General features: G+C 34.4%; 5 protein-coding genes across 8 annotated transcripts; 3 read left to right on the top strand and 2 right to left on the bottom strand.

The window, feature by feature from the left end:
- The first annotated feature begins 678 nt into the window (after positions 1 to 678).
- LOC127244564 (transcription factor HHO5-like) lies at positions 679 to 2772 on the top strand. The gene is made up of 5 exons (XM_051265141.1): positions 679 to 984; positions 1082 to 1341; positions 1429 to 1762; positions 2123 to 2199; positions 2277 to 2772. Exons 1-5 carry the CDS (start codon positions 804 to 806, stop codon positions 2520 to 2522), a joined length of 1098 nt encoding a protein of 365 aa, XP_051121098.1. The 5' UTR covers positions 679 to 803; the 3' UTR covers positions 2523 to 2772.
- Positions 2773 to 3837: 1065 nt separating this feature from the next.
- LOC127242209 (transcription factor HHO5-like) lies at positions 3838 to 5265 on the bottom strand. The gene is made up of 5 exons (XM_051261669.1): positions 5064 to 5265; positions 4747 to 4958; positions 4421 to 4634; positions 4236 to 4312; positions 3838 to 4005 (listed from the first exon to the last, which is right to left on the bottom strand). Exons 1-5 carry the CDS (start codon positions 5263 to 5265, stop codon positions 3838 to 3840), a joined length of 873 nt encoding a protein of 290 aa, XP_051117626.1.
- Positions 5266 to 7448: 2183 nt separating this feature from the next.
- On the top strand, positions 7449 to 8306 carry LOC127242202 (uncharacterized). Its single transcript, XM_051261658.1, has one exon. It carries the CDS (start codon positions 7551 to 7553, stop codon positions 8304 to 8306), a length of 756 nt encoding a protein of 251 aa, XP_051117615.1. The 5' UTR covers positions 7449 to 7550.
- A 3642-nt stretch (positions 8307 to 11948) lies between these two features.
- On the bottom strand, positions 11949 to 13919 carry LOC127242061 (LOB domain-containing protein 36-like). Of its 4 annotated transcripts, none has more exons than XM_051261395.1 (3): positions 13740 to 13863; positions 13170 to 13239; positions 11949 to 12945 (listed from the first exon to the last, which is right to left on the bottom strand). In XM_051261395.1, the coding sequence occupies exon 3, from the start codon at positions 12908 to 12910 to the stop codon at positions 12110 to 12112; it is 801 nt and encodes a 266-aa protein (XP_051117352.1). In that variant the 5' UTR covers positions 12911 to 12945; positions 13170 to 13239; positions 13740 to 13863; the 3' UTR covers positions 11949 to 12109. The 4 variants fall into 4 exon arrangements, with proteins under 4 accessions (XP_051117352.1, XP_051117359.1, XP_051117372.1 ...); XM_051261402.1 differs by having other exon boundaries at positions 13704 to 13826; XM_051261415.1 differs by lacking the exon at positions 13170 to 13239 and having other exon boundaries at positions 13740 to 13919.
- A 2370-nt stretch (positions 13920 to 16289) lies between these two features.
- On the top strand, positions 16290 to 18287 carry LOC127244559 (uncharacterized). Its single transcript, XM_051265136.1, has 3 exons — positions 16290 to 16699; positions 16879 to 17005; positions 17853 to 18287. The coding sequence occupies exons 1-3, from the start codon at positions 16328 to 16330 to the stop codon at positions 18080 to 18082; spliced, it is 729 nt and encodes a 242-aa protein (XP_051121093.1). The 5' UTR covers positions 16290 to 16327; the 3' UTR covers positions 18083 to 18287.
- The last annotated feature ends 1405 nt before the right edge of the window (positions 18288 to 19692 follow it).

The following is a 19692-nucleotide window of genomic DNA, read 5'->3' as shown; positions in this document are numbered from 1 at the left end:
GAATTGAATGTCATTATATCCCATATAATAAAAAGAAAATGGATATGCAAAAAATAAAAAAGGGTAATCCCTAATTAACTTTTTTTTCCCTCTAAATGAGTCATCATCAATACGAAACTGATTTCATTTAAAGCAATTGTTGAAATTGGTCCACAATATTACAAAGAATCTGATCACTTTAATCCCACACAAGGTTTCACTAATTCTATTATTATTATTATTTTCAAGAAATCTATGGGCAAAAATCCCAAAAGCCAGAATTTCATTCTTATCAAAAAGGGACACTTTTTACCCAAAAAGACAACTTTACCCTCACCACAGACCCCTTTTGGAAATTCTTGTAAAACTGGGTAACCCAAAAGCAGCCCCTTGGATTAAAGAAAATTTTCAAAAGCACCCCCAACATTTCTGCATTTGACAAGGAGATTCCCACCCCACTAATTACCCATCAAATCTGACTTACCTGTGAATTTACCCCTGTAATAAAAATAAAAATAATTGAAAAAAAGTGTGTTTTTTCACACCACAATATGCGACGAAACGAGTGTGAAAGAATCGTCTTTACTAACTCACTCCATCTGAGAAAAAAAAGAATCACAGGTTTCTCAGAAATTTATTGCATTTCCCATTTTACCCTTCTCCTCTGTACACTCCACTTCAGGCCTATATAAACGGGATCCCGTTCCCACTCTTCCATGCATTTTTTCTCCTGGGCGATGCAAGGAAATCGAAAAACTTGCAGAAAGGGTATCTTTTTCTTTGCCATTTGATAATCGGAGGGTGGGAAGCTGAGAAATTCGGAAATGGGTTCGAATCTTTTGCCTAAGCCATTTTCTGATATCCTGACGGAAGTGTCGATGATCCATGATTGTTCTGCGAAAGTGGCGAAGCTCGACTTTTATGTGCAGTCTTTGGAGGAGGAAAGGAAGAAAGTCGAAGCCTTTGAGCATCAGCTCCCTTTATCGGTGATCCTCCTGCAAGAGGGTCGGTTTAAATTTTGATTTTTGATCCATTTAAGTTTCTGATTGATTTAATTAATTAATTTGATCTGGGTGTGTTTTGGGGCTTAATTTTTCTGCAGCGATGGAGTTTCTAAGGAAGGAGATGTTGAAGTGGAAGGGGAAGGAAATCCGCCGGCCGCCAGTGACGGAGGAATTCATCCCGCTGAAGAGCGGCGGCGGCGGCGGCGGCGGCGGCGATGGGAGGGGGAAATGGTCGAATGAAATTACGACCGATAGGAAGAATTGGATGAGTTCTGTTCAGCTATGGAGCACTCCCATTCACTATGAAAATCATCTCAGCATTCCAAAGAGTCAAGACTCTGTTTTGTCGCTAAAACCAGTCAGTTTCTAATTAAATTTTTCTGTCCTTTTAAATTTCTTTGTCATTTCTGTTAAGTTTCGACGATCTCTGTGGGGATTTTTGCAGAGGCACGAAGAAGAAGAGGGAGGCAGCGGTGGTTTTAATTTCAAGAACATTGGAGGGGCATTTCTGCCATTTCACAAAGCATCTCCATCTCCATCTCCATCTCTTCCGACAAAGAAGCGTGACAGGGACAGGGACAGGGACGTGGTGCTGCCGGAGGAGGTTCTGTCGCTGTCGATGCCGGCGGCTCAGGTGGAGCCCCTGGATTTGAATACAGTCAGGCCTCCGGCGCCGCCGCCGCTTCCCAATGCCGCCCAGAAGAAGCAGCGCCGCTGCTGGACGCCGGAGCTGCACACTAAGTTTGTGGATGCATTGCAGCTGCTGGGAGGGCCACAGGGTATGCTTTTCTATCCATCGATCGATGTCTTTCATAATTTCTTACAATCTGGAAAATGGCAAAAAGCACATTTCAATGCTTTTCAAGAAACATTTGACTAAAAAAATGGGTTGAAAGATTGAATATCAAAGGAAGAAAGCTTTCTAATTTGGGAACATTGTTGTTTTTGGGAAGCATGTGTTTTCTTGAATATCAAAGGAAGATTTGACTTAAATTTTGTATTAAAATACCTTTAACAGGTATCATATTTTACGAAAAAATATATATATATTCGAGAAATAAATTACAAAAACTAATTTTTGAGTGAAATTGTGATTGAATTTCAACATCTATGGCTATCTCCATATGTGCATTTTGCAGACGCAACCCCGAAGCAAATAAGAGAACGGATGAAAGTGAAAGATCTCACAAATGACGAAGTCAAGAGCCATTTGCAGGTAAATAAACAAATAATGATATCAAGATACAAATATTTGTACCAAATTTCAATGATCGATCTATTTCCTAATTTCAGAAATACCGTATGCACATCAAAAGGCTTCCTAATCATCCACTAGCTGCGCAACCAAATAATGACCTCTCATGGCCAACAAATGATCATCAGGGAGATCCGTCGAAGCGCACAGCTGGAAGCTCGGCTTCGCCACAAGACCATTTGCATGGCGGGGGATCAGCTAAAGGAGGATCGGCAAGCATGGAGGAAGAGGAGGAGGAGGAGAAGTCTGAAACCACAGCTAGATCGGGTAGAAAGTTAAATTGATCCATGGTTTTGAATATTACAAATATATACATGAAAGAAACATGGTGAGATTTGCGAATAATTGAGTGACATACAGATTATTGCGAGGCAAATTTTATTTTGGTTTTTCGTTATTTCAATCAGTTCCTAAGGTTAGACCGGATATTTCTCGGCTTGTTATGTTGTCATGGAAGTGTATCCATACTTTTGTAGCTTCAGTTTGAGGACTATTATCATATATGATAATATATACATGTTTTCATTTAGAAAAATTTAACATATCATTGTTGTCATGATGAGAAGATCTTGTATCTCATCAAATTCCTTGATATTTTAGGTTTGGTATCGAAATATAATATTTTGGATCAATTATTTTAAGTAGTCGCTAAATATATATATATATATAGCGCTACGAGAATTATCTTATTGAACAATAAAATGTTAATTCGTAATATTTTATAAGAGAAAAAATATTTCAATAATGCTAAAGTGTTTAAATTTATTGTGTAAAAGTTTCTCTCGTTTTGGCCATAAAAATTACTTGTAATTATTATTTCTTTTTTCCCAAAATAAATTATCAGGTGAGAAAATGTCGAAATTGGATATTGAGAATTCATTTACAAGGATTCTTTAAGGCCGGAGTTCAGATATTTTGTGGTAGAGACGCGACCAACTATAGAGATGCATTAACAATTCATTTCACGGTGCAATTATTTGTATAGACCATTTATTAATATTTCAACATGCCAAATGAAATGTTATGCTAATATAATTTTACTTTTTGTTTAATTAATTGTTATTGGGCATTCAATCCAATCCAACTCAAATTGAATTGGACTATGGACTTATTCAATATTTATTTATGTATTTATTTCTTTTTATTGGGCCATGATTGATTTGATATATTAGAATCTCAAGTTGTTCGGTGAATTTGTGAATTGGATGGATGTTTCAATCCACTTTAACATATACAATCCAAAGTAATAATCTTTTCTTAATAAAACACTTAAAAAAATAATAATAAATAAATCAATAACATAAGAATGAGGTGTGGCTCCATAACTTGAGCAAATTCCCAAGTTTCTAATTGCATGAATTTTGTTCAGATTCAGGTCCAACTTTAATTTCCTCCATATGAACAAAAGCCTCAAACTAGTACAAAATCTTTCTAGTTTCTACATTACTAGCTCATCACTAATCACACAATTCCTCCCACAAAAATATTTTCTTCAAATCTCTCTATTTAAATTTTCCAACACTTATCTTCCCTGGCATCCATTTTCCAAAGATTCTACCTATAGAAATGACTCGACTTAATGGAAAATTTGAATTTCGACTACTCGTTGTCATCGTCTTCTTCTTCCAGGCTTTCTCCTCCGGTGAACTTTCCACCTTTAAGGCCCTCGCAAAGATAATGGTCCAATGAAGGGCTTCGGTTCGAAAGGTCTACCATATCTTCTTGATGATCCCCTGTCGTAATATTACGATGTAAGTGCCTGTATTTCTGAAATTAGGACATGGATTCATCATCCAAGTTTAATAAAAATAAATAAAGGATTGCACATATAGTACTAACAACACCTCAAATATAAATCAATAAGTCCACAGCACATGCACAATGTATTACGATTGATTTTAGCGTAAGAGAAATGTACATACAACACATAAAATATGAAATTAGGGTAAATTAATGTTTCAATTAGCATAATACACAAATTAGGTTGTCTCCTTTACCTGCAAATGGCTTGCGATTTGAGATGTGGTGAGGCCTTCAGTTTTCATATGTTCATTTATCTGCGTCGCCGTGGCGTCTGCAAAATTGAATTTCAACAACAAAATCACTCTGAAAAAATTAAATTCATAAACTTTAATTTTTCCAAGCATTTAGACGTAGTATTTATGCAAATTTGTATACGTACGTTGTGGCCCTCCCAGGGATTCGACGACTTCGACGAATTTCTGGTGCAACGATGCCGTCCAGACAAGCTTATGCTTTCCCTTGCAGACGGGCTCCGGCGGCGAAGGAGGCGGCGCCGAATTCAAATCCAGAAGCTCCGTCTGCACCACCGGCGGCGCGTCCCTGTCAGTCTCCGATTCATCCTTCTTGAATGGACAAAATGCCCCGATCGTGTTCTTGAAATTAAAACAGCGATCGACGACTAGTTGTTAGACAAATGATTTTTTTAAAAAAAGAAAGGGATCGAAGAAACGTTAATGAGAAAGAATTCAGGATTCAGATTCTTACAGGATTTAAGGAATAGAAAGTGTCGTTGGGTTTTTTGGCACTGAGATCAATATCGAACAAAATGGGAGAGGTCTTCGCACCCTCGTCATCCTCCGACGACAATTTTCTCTTTCCAAGTGTATCGCCGTCGCTGCTCCGCCGCGGGAGTAATTCCTCCACCGCCGCCGGCAATTCGATTTCATTTCCCTTTCCCCCTTTCAAAAACTTCGCCACTGCAGAAATGGAAACCCTAATTCATCCACGTTAATTAAACCCTCGCTAAATCATTCGAAAATCAAAATTTCTGCAAACAAACACAAAATTATATATATATATACATATTGAGAAATTTAATCGACCCTGATCAATGACGATGGTGGTAAAAGGGAGGGCACCCTGGAAAAGGGTGACTTTTTGGAGTTCTTCTTCCAAACAATGGGCAAAACCAGCCATGGTGGCCACTTTCGTCGAACAGTCCTGAATCTTGGACATGTCCGTAAGAAATTCAGAAAATAGCTTCGCAAAGGTATTGGAATCCATGGCAGAGTTCTTTTTCGATCGTTGATCTTACAAATCCTTCCTTAATTTCGTGGAGAGATTTGAAAGGGTAAAGTAAATCCGCAACTGCATGGATTTAGATTGGAGTAATGATTCGATTGATAGAGAATAGATGGATGGATTATCGACGGATGGATTCCAATACTTTTGATTTTTATTTTTTATTTAAAAAATAAAATTATTTTATGATTTGCAGTCGTTTGATTACTCTCCAGTTTGTTCGAAGAAAGTGGCGAACTTGGAGGTTTATGAAAATCATCTCGCTCTGTCTCTCATTCGACTAAGCTGAAGATTTATCCATCTAGGGCGTGTGTTCGGTTGGAGTAGTTTTGTTAATTTTTACTATTAGGTTCTACTGCAGTTTGTATCTTATAAAAAAAATTTAAAATAAAAGTTAGACTCACACATAAAAAAATAAAAATGAAAAATAAAAAAACAAACCTGATGTAAAAAATATAAATACCATATCATTTTACCAATCAAACAAAAAAAGTTGAAATTCTAAATATAATAAATCTCGTACATATAAAATTTGAAATCTTAATTCCAAAAACAAATCTGTGAATCAAGCAGTTGATAAGAGTTTAACTATTAAAAAATTTAAATGAAATTTATTTATATAATTATTGCAGTGGGACCCACCCTATAAAAATAAAATAATAAAAAAGAAGACAAAGTCACCAAAAGTAACACTATTCACGTATCAATATATTCATTTACGTTTTAGCTGGAGTTTTAGAAATATTAGTATTATATTAGGATAAAGTAAAAATAAAAGTAAAAAAATTAAATTAACTCTAGTATTGTACTCCCTTCGTCCATTTACAAAGATTACATTTACTTTTGGCGCGGTATTTAAAAAATAATAGTATTTTAATTACAGTGAGTAGTTAAAGGTAGTGTAATGACATTTTTGCCATTACTTTTTTTTTGTAAAAGTAACGATGTGATGTAAAGTAAAGGTATTTGTAGAAAAAAATAGGATATTTAATGAAATGTAAACTTTATAATTGGACGTCCCAAAATAGAAACATGTAAACTTTGTAAGCGGAAGTAGGGAGTATAATATAAAGATAATAATATTTGTGTAATATGTTGTAAATTAGAAGGATATTCGTAATATTAAATAGATAGTACAATTACAAAAAAAAAAGAAAAAGATATTTTGTTATGAAATAAATCAAAATAAAAAAATGGATATATTGTTAAGGGACGAAGATAGTACATAACTAATTTAGATTAGTTTAGATTGGATATATAGATATTAGATTATATTATATTTATATATATATATATATATTGTAGGGTGTGTTTAGCTCATTCATATTGAGCTACTGCTTAAAAAGAGCGAACCTTTTCGAATCTTTTCTTATATCACAAGAGCGTAAGAGCATTTGTTAAGGTGAGTGTCTCTACTATATTATTTTTTTTGTATCTCTCCTTCCAATCATATATATTATTATTTAAATTATTTTTTTCAACATCCATTATAATATCATTATTTTTACCTATTATCTTTACAATTTTATAAAATTCATCGTAATGATTTATTTTTATAATTTTTTATTATCTAATAATATATAAATAATATATATTACGTAATATTGTACTATTTTATTTTTAAGATATTAATTTATATAAATTATAATAATATTATATAAATTTTTATATTATGAAATATTAAAATTATTCAAATTTATAAAATTAATGGCATTTAAAAATCTGAATGATTGAAATAGACTAGGATTAATATATTGCCCGAATAATTTTTTTTTTGATAATTTTGTTAAAGAATTAGTTGAAAAAAAAGAGTAAATATAAAATTTTTTTAGAAAAATTAAATGTTAAAATTGGATATATAAAAAAATTATTAAAAAAAAGCGGTAAGTTGTGATCTTTTAAAATAAATTTGAATTTGTATTGTACAGATAAATATTGATAATTTAAAATTTTAAAATTTAAAATTTTAAGTTATAATTAATTAAACAATTATTTATTTATTATTTTTAGAAAGTAACCAGTTTTTGATAAAAATAATAAATTGATATTAATTTTATTTCCTAACAAAAATAATACATTTTATTATAATAAAGACTTAAAAAGGTAATGAAAAAAGTAATCGTAAGTGATATTCTTGTTTCCTTTTATTGATTTCTTTTTCCCGTCGTTCCATAAGCATAGAAACTTCAAATCCAATTCCTTCATTCTCCAGCAGTCGTCTTTCTCCTCTCAGAAATCAAAATTCTCTGAACTCCAACAATAACCAAATGGCTGAACTTCATCAATGCATACATCCGACTTTACGCCCCACAGTAACAGTCTTTAGCGCGGAAGATTATGATTGTTCATACGACTATTACGTCTCCGACAATAACCCTGCCGACAATTTCTCATACACTATCACTGAAGAATCAGGGTTTCCTGTAACCTTTGAGTTCATGTTCAACTTCCAGATAAAAGAAGAGATTTGGCGAAGGTACTCAGCCAATCCACAGGCGTTTAATCGATGCGAAATGCATACCTCCATCAAAATCCAAAAGGATCAATTATTCAACGACGAGGAAGAATCCTCGAAATTCATCGACGACAATCTCCGTCTTTGGCTCTTCCACGACGACGACCGCAGGTCGGTGGTTCAGTTTGCATTGGGAAAAGCATACAAAGCTATCGACTCTTTGGAAAATGATTCAAAATGGAATGCGATCGAGATTTGTTGTCCTGTTACCATAGAGCACCACCACATTATTTACGATGAGCGTATGCCGCCGCCGTCGATGGAGGTTGCGGCAGGGGGCGCCGGCATGGTCCCGGCAAAGGAGTCGTCCATAGAGATGTTGACACGTGTAGCGATGCCGATGGATTCTGAAGAGAGCTGCACTGTTTGCTTGGAAGAGTTGCGGGGAGAATGGGAAGGCGTGGCGATGCCGTGTGGGCATGTTTTTCATGGAGATTGCATCAAACAATGGCTCAGGACGAGCCATTATTGTCCTTTATGTCGTTTTCAATTACCAAAGCAAAATTAATTAGCAGTTCCAATATTTTGTATTTTTTTATGAATTTATATTATGCATAAGAAATTGAGTTAGTAATATAGAAATTACTCATTTGTCTCACATAATTTATTTTCATTTTTTATTTTCTATCACATAATTTGTTCATCCTGTTTTTTTTTGAATTAGGATTATACATTTTATTACATTAAAAAAATTATAAAATTTAAAATGTAATAAAGCGTATAAAATTATAAAATTTAAAAGGTAATAAAGTGTATAATCTTAAACCATTTAATTATTTTAATCTTAATTTATAATTATTTTTACTGAATAATCATTATTTGTATATGGGACGAGGAAGTAATACTTTGGATTGAATTGTTGATTTCTGGGTGAATATAATATATATTCCCTTCGTCTCAAAACAATAGAGACATTTGAGATCAACACGAGAATTAATAATTATATTGATAGTTGGTGTAAAAATATTTATAAAAGACTAAAATGCTCCAATTTTTTTTAATTATTATAAAAAAATATGAATAATTTTGTAAAAAATGTGGTTGGTTATTAAAAATGAAAATGAGACTTACGTGGAAAAAATAAATATTACTTCATCCGTCCCATAACAAAGTATCCATTTTTCCATTTTAGTCCGTCCGATAACAAAGTATCAATTTCTATTTTTAGTAACTATACTATCTACCTAACATTACAAATACCTTTACAACTTACAATAAATTACACAAATGTCATTACATTTATATCACACGTACTAATAAGATTATTTTAGTAATTTCTATTTTATTCATATTATATCTCAATATAATACTAATATTTCTAAAATTACCTACAAAAAGCAAATGAATATTTACTTGTGGGACGGAGGGAGTACTATTTTATAGCACTTAAGCAGTATCATAATATTTTTATATTTCCTTATTCGTTCATATCTATTCTTTTCTTTTTTTTTATTTTTATCATTCAAATTTATTCTCGTTTTTTCTTTTAGTAAAAAAATATCACTTTTTCTAATTTTTCTTTATTCAAAAAAGTAAAATTTCTATTTTTATATATATTTTTTAAATACGTGTGGTCAAATGAACACACAATTGGACGACAGATAAAGCAATATTTATAAGGAATCTTGTCTCTTAAAAATAGATTGGGTAAACAAAATCATAATCTCACGTTGTCACGAAACTAAGTCAAAATATTTTTCCCAAAACTTTGCTATCGAAAAAGAAAAAAAAAATGTAAGGAGATTAATATTGATCGATTCTTATTGAATAATTTACAAATAAAGAGACTACCTCTTTGTGTATAAGTCAAATCCAAAATGGACGGTGAAGATAGAATATTTGATATAATGGTCTAGATCAATAATCTAGATTATATATACTCTAGTATCCTATAAACTTCTACACAATATTTTTAAATTTGTTCGTCATATATCTCATGTCATTTTTCTTTTTTTAAAAAATAATTACATACTTTAATCTCATTTTAAATTTTAATTAAACTAATTAGTTATCTTAAATCTTAATTTATAATTACTTATATTATAGGATAACTATTTTTACTATTCTAAATTCTCATGTCTACAGTGACCCAGATATCCAACGTAGGACGGAGGAAGTAATATTTATAAATGATTTAAATAACTAAAAATTCATATAATTCTACTATTATCCAAAAGGTTCTAAGAACTCTTTCCTTAACCCTTCAAAATATTGAATGGAATTTAAAAGAATTAATAACGCTGCTTCAAACCTATAGGAGGTTGAAAATTAACCTTCATGGAATTCAAATGCAAAAAGCAGATACGAATATTAAACTTCAATTTTCCACCTCCAAATTTCATACATTTTTAAATATTGATAGTAATGTTTCTAAGCATATTATTTTTTATTTTTTTGATATATATAAATTTTGGTTAAGGCATTTTTTAAAAAATAATGTTGTTTTGTATTCTTATATTATACATATCATAATATTATATAATATATGCTATTTATCGTTTCTTCTTTGATTTCTCTTCAGAGTTAATTTTTAATTGAGTATAATAATACAAAAATAGATGATACTATAGAATTCTCGAATGTTCGATTACTTTCTCACATAAATAAGTATGAAGTCAAACCAAGATATTAAATGTAAGTGTCGAATATAAATAATGTTCATTTGAGATACTTAAAGAAAAATAATAAATGCTTCTCCGAGCTAAATAGTTGAATATGCTATAAGATTATTTCCATTCGAGGTAAAAGTCGAATATATAACAACATTATTCATGCAATAAATACTGTATATTAAAGATATATATACATAAAAAAAAAAAAAAAAGTTTTCTATGTTGTATTATTTTCATATTGTGTAATTAACTTTAAATTAAAATATTAAACATAGACATGAGTTTAAATCAATATTTTGAAAAAGAAAAAAAAATGCTGTCGAAAAATATATATTAAAATATAAACCAATCAATATTATTCCTTTTTTACAACCAGTCAACCAGTCAATATATTAAAATGCTATTGGGGTGGTTTTTAAAAGTTCAACCAGTCAATATTATTACAATTATTTGTATCAGTCCTTTTTTACACACCTATTATATTAGTTGCATATGGATATGGCCTGAAGTGTTAGAGTTATTGATTTTATTTCTAGCTATTTCAAATTGGCCCCAGTTCATTCAACACTGTATAATATTAATTGGGCTACAATTAGGCCGTAATATATAATATGTCTAAGTTGACATTTAATATTATTAAAAATCAATCAGCTGTGTGGAATGTATGTGATGTAACATTGGGCATGTTAAGTAATTAAATAAAAGCATAATGATTCATTTTGGTGCATTTTTTGGAGTATTACTTTTATTTGAATAATAATTTAAATTTACTTTTTAATGAATAGAAAATGATATGTTTTTATAAGAAAATATGAAACTTTGCAAGATTAAAAAAACACAAGCACACAAAAAGAGAGAGAGAGTCTGCTTTTGACTTGTTTTCTTGATTTCCTAAATTTGATGCAAGAAAGTCATAGCAAATAAGCATGATAGAAAGATTTAAATAATAATACGTGTACGCCTGATTAAACTAATGGGAAATATATTGTTGGATTGTGTGTAATATTAAAATAATTAAGTGTGATCACAGATCTACCAGCTATAGCTGTGGTGGAGGGAGAACAGATAGAACAGTGAATATAAAACTTATTCTCTAATTAATATTTAAGTCTGTCACCCTTCTGAAGATCTAATTCTTGAAAGCTATATATATATATATATATATATAGAAATTGATGGACTTATTAAGAAAGGAGGATGACAATGTATATACACACATATGCATAAATATGTATGTATATAATGTAAAGGACAAAGAAGTGTGTTGTTGTGGTTGTGCAGGAGGCAGAAGGTATTATTACATGATGGTGACTTGACTTGTCAGGGATGGAGGGAGAAGAAGAAGACCATAGTTCTCACAAGTCATATCCCCTACCTGTGTGAATCTTGCTTTCCTATGCATTTCAGACAGTATAACCCTATTTGTGTCACACAGAGATTCATACCCATCCCCATATCTCTTTGCATTTAATATTAATGAGTAATCAATCAATCAACCAACCAACCCAAAACAAATCAATAATAATAAGAAGAAGAACTTCAAGAATTAAAGTTTACCTGGATAGGATGGATGATCAGGATTTGGGAATTTGTTTGTATGAATGTATATATAAAGCTCAGAAGGTAGGTGGGCCTCTGAATATTCGACAATATTATATATGTATTTATATATTGAAGTAATTAACAGTAGCTGTAGGTACTAAGGAGAAGGACCAATGCTCCCGGGCTCCTCGCTCTTTCCTCTCGTTTGAGATTGTGGAGCTTGCGGAACCACTAATGGCGGCTGCTGCTGCTGCTGCTGTAAAACAGGCCCATGATTCTGCACATGGAAAGGAATGGCGGCGGCTTCGTAGGAATTCCCCAGCGCCAACGATGGCTGCTGCTGCTGGTGCTGAATCTCCACGCCGCCCATCTGATTAAACCCCGCCGCCGTCACGGTCACGACGGCGCCGGCGTCGTCAAACCCATTGCTAAACCTCACCATATCACTCTGCTGCAGTTGCTGGATTCTAAGCATCTGTTGCGCCTCCAGAAACTGCTGATGCTGATGCTCCGGAACAATCATCTGGGAATTGTACGGCGGCGCCACCTGATACGGCGAGGCGGCGTAATTGAAAGGCGCGGCGGCGGGGTGGTTCTGCAGCATGGGCAGCATGGCGGCGGGGCCAATGTAGGTGGCCAATTCCTTCTTGGCAGTGTCCAGGTCGTGCTGCACCTGCTTCAACTTCTGCTGCAGAATCGAGATCAGCCCGACGCATCCGTACACCGGGTCCCGCAGGCGGCACTCGGCCTCGTAGGCCAGCGAATTCACGGCGTCCTCCCGCTGGGCGGCGCCCAGCTCGTTCAGCAGCTTCGCCACGTTGCTGGCGCCGAACACTTTGTGCACGTTTGTGAATTTCTGCGGATTGTCCGGCGGGAAGTACGGAGCGAAAGCGCAGTCCTGGGTGCACTTCCGCCGGAGACACTTGCAGGCGGCGCATGGAGAGTTCGACATAGACATGTTATTCTTCTTCTTCTTCTTCAATGCCTCCTCGCCTGTAATTGTAAACCAACATTATTATTGATAGGGTAGCTTAATCGATTGTCTAAAAAAATGGAATAGTTTCAGATTTTATAAAAGATTTTGTCGAAAGAAAGGCTTAATCGATCTATCAATCCATCAGTTGTTGGTAGGGAAGTTTATATGAAAGGTGCACATGCAAAAGGGGAGAGAAATCTTATTAAAGCATAATATATTCATTCAACGAAGCTTCTCTCACCGAATGAAGAGAAGAAGCGAAGCAATCAAAGAGTGAGAATATCGAAGAAGCCGACATGGAAAGTCAATAGCTGTCATCAAAATCAAGTCAGTAATTGCAATTTTATACCACAAAGTCAGAAGATTGAATTTAAATTGGGAAAAACAATCGAGGAAGAAGATGAGATCAGAAACAACGGAAATTGATGAACTCCGAAACTCGGAAAGATTGATGAAATTAAACTAAAAAACAAAACATCACTAAATTCTACCCATGGTGAAATCGGTTAAAAAGAAAAAGAAATTGTAATCCAGAAACTGCCTCAGCTTCGAATGCGAGGCAAAACTTTAGTGTAGCAGTGACGATTTCAATTTCTAGATCCAGCAACGAAACAAAATCGAAAAACAATCAGTATCATCCTTCCTTTACGGTGAATCCAAACCTCATCGCAATTCCAAAACAAAGAAAATGATTAATTAATTAAACCACCACACATCAGATTAACAAAAATACACAGAACGAAATTAAAGAACAGCAGTTACTCAAACTCCGGACCTCATTCCATTCCAGTCATCTTAAGGAGAAACGAACCTTCTCTTGACGGCAAACAGTTACGCCGAAGGGTTCGCGCGACAGAAATTCTCGATCCGATCTTCTTCTCCCCTCGCGATCCCGACGCAACGAAGACGCAGACCACTCCGCTCGATAACAAAATCCAAACAGGAAAAAAAATTATATATATATGTACGAAAGGATCGAAATGGAACGGAGGAGACCGCAGACCAGAGACGGATTCATTTCATTTTATATATACGTGCGTGGAAGATGATGACGAGGGCAAAACTGTGTGGCGTGATCTCGTCCGTCCGTTGAGGCGTGGGGAAACCATTTCGGCCGTTGGATTATGAGATGGTTTTAGAATAGGGTCTGCGACAATCTTTGCTGTAAACAAAATTAATTATTCCATAGATATATTAGGAAAAAAAATATTAATTCAAGAATTCAAATGCCAAAAACAGATAGGAGTATTAAACTTAGAATTTCCACTTCCAAATTTAAGACATTTTTAAATATTGATAGTAATGTTTTTCAAATCATTTACACAACTAAGTATATTATTTGCAGTTTCTTTGGTATATATAATTTATTGGTAAGAGATTTTACTAAATATTAAGTAAATTTTGATTAATGCATTTCTTAAAAAATGATGTGTATTATGTATGCTTATATTATATCGTATAAGCATATTATATAACATATAATAAATAAAACTATCGATCATTCCTTTTTTGATTTCTCCGCCGAGTTAACTTTTTTAATAAAGTAGAATAATACAAAATAGATGATACTATAGAATTCTCGAATGTTTGACTACTTTCTCACCTAAACGAATATGAAGTCAAACCAAGATATTAAATGTAAGTGTCGAATATAGCTTAAGATTACTCATACCATAAATAAGATTTGTTTAAGATATAAAAAAGAAAAATAATAAATGCATCCCCGAGCTAAAAGGTTAATTATATTATAAGCTTATTTTCATTCGAGGTAAAAGTCGAGTATATTACAAGATTATTTCCATTCAACTAAAAGTCGAATATATTATAAAATTATTTATGCAATAAAGAACAATCATTCAAAGATATACATTTAAAAAAAATAAATGCAATAAATAACAATCATTTAGGATATACATTGTGAGTTTTGGTTACTTGTGTATGAGATTTTATATTTTGTAATTAACTATAAACTTAAAATTAATAACTATTGACTATATCACAAAGAAACTTTATGCTACAAAAAAATAAGAAAATAACAATAATACATAATCCCTAATTACTCAATTTGTAGTACATTATTAATCCTTCTACATTGGAATGAACAAGAAGAAATGTTTTGAAAAATATGTTAACACTAAAAAATCAATCATCGGATTATATACTTACAAAATTAATTATGTTATGGGATGATTTTGAAAGTTCAACAAGTCCACGTCCATATAACGTTTATATATTGTTCAAATATTCAGTCTTCAACATGTCAATATCTGACCCAACATTATATATTTGATTAAATTAATTTCTCAAGACATTCAACAAATTATAATCTCAATTTTTATTTTTATTTTAATATATCATTACTATTCTAATTTAGTCACCATGAAATCCGGAGTTTTAAAATATTACCATATAAAATATTAACATAAATAAATAAAATCTATCAACACCTATACTTTTAATTATTATATATTATAAAAAAATACATGTGTGTGTTAAAAGTGGTTAATTTGACTCTTGGTGGGAAGTCACTTCTCAGGTGCCTGTCTGGACAATGCCAAATCAAACTTTCTGCAAATTTGAAGTGACTGATAGATAAATCCCCATTACGCATTTACCTGTATATATATATATATATATCTATAAATTATACGCGTGTGTCTGATGTGTGTTTATATTTGTAAAGGCTGCAAATCTAAGCCAAATCTGTTGTGAAATTGAGGGAACACAAAGACAGACAGGACATTTCCATGGCGACCATGAATATATATATATATGTATGTATATATGTGCAGCAGAAGAAGAAGAAGGTCGGGACATCCTCTTACCCTCATTAGTCATTACTCTCCAATTATATACAACTAAGAACAGCTAAACACACAGTCACACTGTATACATAAAATGTACATGGAAGCAACACCACTGCACATCATATCAGATCAGATCAGATGCAGTTTTCCCATCACTTAAATTGGGCTCCCATCTCGAAATCAAATGGCTTACTCTCCCAAACCCTAATTTGTCTGTGTTTCATTCGGCCTGTAAACCTACTTACAGTCTTAACTATATGCTCTACCTCTACCGAATATCTTATCTTCTGCTTCGCAGAATTTTTCAGAAAACTCACCCAAAGTAAATTCTTTAACCCCCCAAACCCTATCTTCGTCTTCGTCTTCGTCTTACCCTTCGGCAGACTGGTCTAGGGTTTCTGCTATGTCCCATGTGATATTACAAATCTGCCCTCAGTGTTGGGCTTAAGAATATTATTGGGCTGGGGCAATTTGGATATTGGCCCAATAATAATTTGGGTCGTAAGTTGGCCCAATTTCTAGCAAGGTCAGGTCAGCGGAGCGACGCAGCATTTTAGCCTTTGTGTGACTGTCTGGCTACTCGAGCAAAAGAATGTCGAAGTGGTGGCGCGCCGCCGCCGGCGTTCTCAAGGCAGCGGAGGGGAGAGGCTGCGGGCGGTCATACCACACGATCCAAGCTGTTCCTAGGGAGATAACGGGTAATCACGTCGCAGCACGGGAGCGATCTCAGGGGCGCATCCCGACCGTTGTTTCCTATCAAAGCCACGCCGACGATCGGAGTTCTGTTGCGGATTCCCGATCGGTTTCTCAGAAGCTGCTGCTTACTACAGAGCGGAAGCAGATTAAAGCCATTCTCAAGAATGTTACGCTTCCGTTTTTCTTTTCCACCACTTTCCCTCTTCAGATACGTGCCGGCTCGGGTTCTTCCACAATACTTGATACGAGAAAGGTTCTTCCGGTTAAGGCAAGTCATTATGGCTAATTTTGTTCAATTTGATGTGGCTTCGCCGATTTCTTGTATCGATTTTTGTTACTCTAAAACTTACAATTGAGCCGATTCTTCCTCTCGCTTAGATTGATACTTTGGAATGTGTTCGTAAAATTGATTGCTGAGTCTTAATCTGTTCAAGTATTTCGTGATAGGTGCATAGAAATGAAGAAGGGGATATACTGAATCTGGGATTTGTATGGGCAGAGGATGGAACAGAGCTTGTGGTGGATGTGCCAATTGTTTATAAAGGAGAAGATGTTTGCCCTGGGCTGAAGAAAGGTTAGTCTCATAATGTATGCGTTTCTTGATCGATTTTTTGACCCTCTCATTGTGTTTCTGAAAATGCTTTGAATGTGACAGGCTCATCTGTGAAAATCTTCTACTTTTTTTACATCGATGGTTTGGTAGTCAGCTACTAATGATTTATTTCATGTATAATTTGCTTTATCTTATCTATATAGTCACTGGACTTAACTTCTGGCAAAGGCCTAGGTTTCATGTTTGAACCTCCTCCAATGTTTATGTGCACTTTGACACTTTGTAGGACCTAATGTTTCTTGATAGCCTTTCCGGTGACAGTTGCGTCAAATGCTAGGTTGTTTAAGGGTTAATTTACTTCCTTTAACACCATATGATTCTGAAATATGTTTCATACCTGGATAGTCTTGGATTAATCTTTAGGTAAGCTTATGCTTAAAGTAGGATATTAGAAGATGTTGATTGTCGAACATAGATTAGTCGGCACATACTCAAATGGCATGTTCAAACTAATGCTAAAATTAGGAAACCTCTCTGAAAGAAAGCCAGGCTATGAAACTAAGCTGAACTTTGTTCTTGTTTTTTTAAGCTTTATGTAATATTATTCTATTTATTAAGTTTCTCCCTAAATTGATTTCCTTATTCTATTTACAATTTTTCGAGTGCTGTAGTTTCTGGAGATAATTTCTTTGATTTTATTATCCAATTCTACTTTTATCATCGCATACCTATTCCTGGTAGAATGATGAGAGGCTTATTCGTCAAACAAGCTATAATAATCATATTTAGTTGTTTTCCTACAGCACGAAACAGAGAGAATATAACATATATCTTTCATTAAACTTCATATCATTGTCTGACAAAACAGGAGGATACCTAATCAAGATAAGGACTAGTTTAAAGTACCTGTGTCCGGCTGAGCACATTCCTACGAAAATAGAAGTCGACGTGAGCAATCTAGACGTCTGGGACAGGATATCCATGCACGACGTTGAGGTTCACCCGAGCATGAAGCTCCTGAGCAAGGACGAGACGAGGCCCGTTTGTAGGATTAAGACAGCATATGTAGCAGAGCCTGAAGATGCGCAGCCCACCTGATCCACCACCGCAAGAGTTCTACATTCCCATTTCTGCTCAAGCATTTTTTCCCAGTGAGAAAGAGATCAATTTGAGGTCAGGCGTTTGTACTGTGTGTGTTTCCGCTCATTAGATAATTTTATATTCAGCTAGTCTTTTTAAGCAGAAGGAACGTTCTTGTATCCTTTCTTACATCATAATCACTTTCCATGGCAGATTTTAGTCATCTCCCTGTGTACTAATAAATGTTATTTTTAGTCCCAAATAATTCTATGCCGATTAAAACTCAGCAGTAAAGACGCACAGGCCGGAACAAATAAAGGAATGAACATGAATTCATTAGTAATCATAGAACAAAAACGATTCTTGTGTGTTCATCGGATAACTGAACTAATGCAAATAATTGAATGAACACAGGTATTGTTTATCTAGTTCGGCTAGGGTTCCAACCTAGGCCTATTAAGAATTTCGTGTAATACATGATTCGATCTATCCAAATACAAACCCCACCCCACAGTAAGCTCCATCGATACTGGAGGCGATGTCTGCCGAAGGGAAGGACTTCTTGCAATGGTGCTTCCAAAAATTTTTTAGATGAAATGATGATTTAACATGGTATTAAATATGAGATATTCCATGGATGGTGGTGGGACTGAACACACGGCTCTGATAAATGGTTACCAGTGCAATTGCTTGAAGAGGATGATGACAAGTTTGGTATATATGTTTGAGAAGCTGTGGATTATGATGATGGTGAAGACTACAGTAGCTATTGGCTTGTTTGAAGCTGTGGATATTTGTGTATCGTGCAGTATGGAAATGTATGCACTGCATGATTATGTATACATGAATAATGAAATGGTGATTCTTTCTATTCTTTGAAGTTTGCTGAATTCTGATGAACAAAGCAATGCCATTCGTAGTGTGATGTAACTGATTGAGTCATCGTCAAGAACAATTCATAATTTGAAATCCCTGAGAATTGGTAATCTGCATGGATTCAAGATTGTTAATGGAATTGCCGAAAAACTTTAATTCAAAGAAATTTCCTTCAAATTCAAGGAGCTGCCTGGCAAATCGGCGAGGACTTTGGCAGAGAGATCGTGGATCTCGGTGCTGCCGATCATTTGAAGTACCTAGAAAGCTTCTGTACGAAAAAAGTACTGATTCGAATGAAAATGGATGATTTCCTTCTCTTCTCGTAGTAACCGCTTTTTAATTGCTGTTGTGAACGCCTTCTGTTAATAATAGCTCTATACTTTAATGGCTGCGATTTGGAAAAGCCAGGACGACGATTGGTTCGGCCTCCTCCGGTATCCATCGTTACTTGAATTTTCTCCGCCGTAGTTTCGTTATGCATCCTTCGCTCCGCCGCATTCCTTGCGCCGGAAATGTTGTGATTATACAAATTCTGCAGTCTCCTAAACGACGCATTCCTGTTGTTCTCCGCTGCAAGTTTCTCTTCCGCCGCAACTGAAATTCGCCACTCTGCCAAAGCGTTTTGTTCATTAGCTTCTCTTTTGAGAAATTCGTACTCCTCCTGAGGTATCTGCACCATGATATTGGCTGCCTCGAAGTTATTGATGTAGTTGAGCGCCTGAGCAGCTGAGGTGCGAAAGGCTTCCGATTCC

The sequence above is a fragment of the Andrographis paniculata genome, unplaced genomic scaffold (assembly GCF_009805555.1).
Source record: "Andrographis paniculata isolate CXL003 unplaced genomic scaffold, ASM980555v1 Contig19END, whole genome shotgun sequence".
Taxonomy (NCBI): Eukaryota; Viridiplantae; Streptophyta; class Magnoliopsida; order Lamiales; family Acanthaceae; genus Andrographis; species Andrographis paniculata.
The sequence above is the reverse complement of the archived record's forward strand: the minus strand, read 5'-3'. Positions and strand labels throughout refer to the sequence as shown.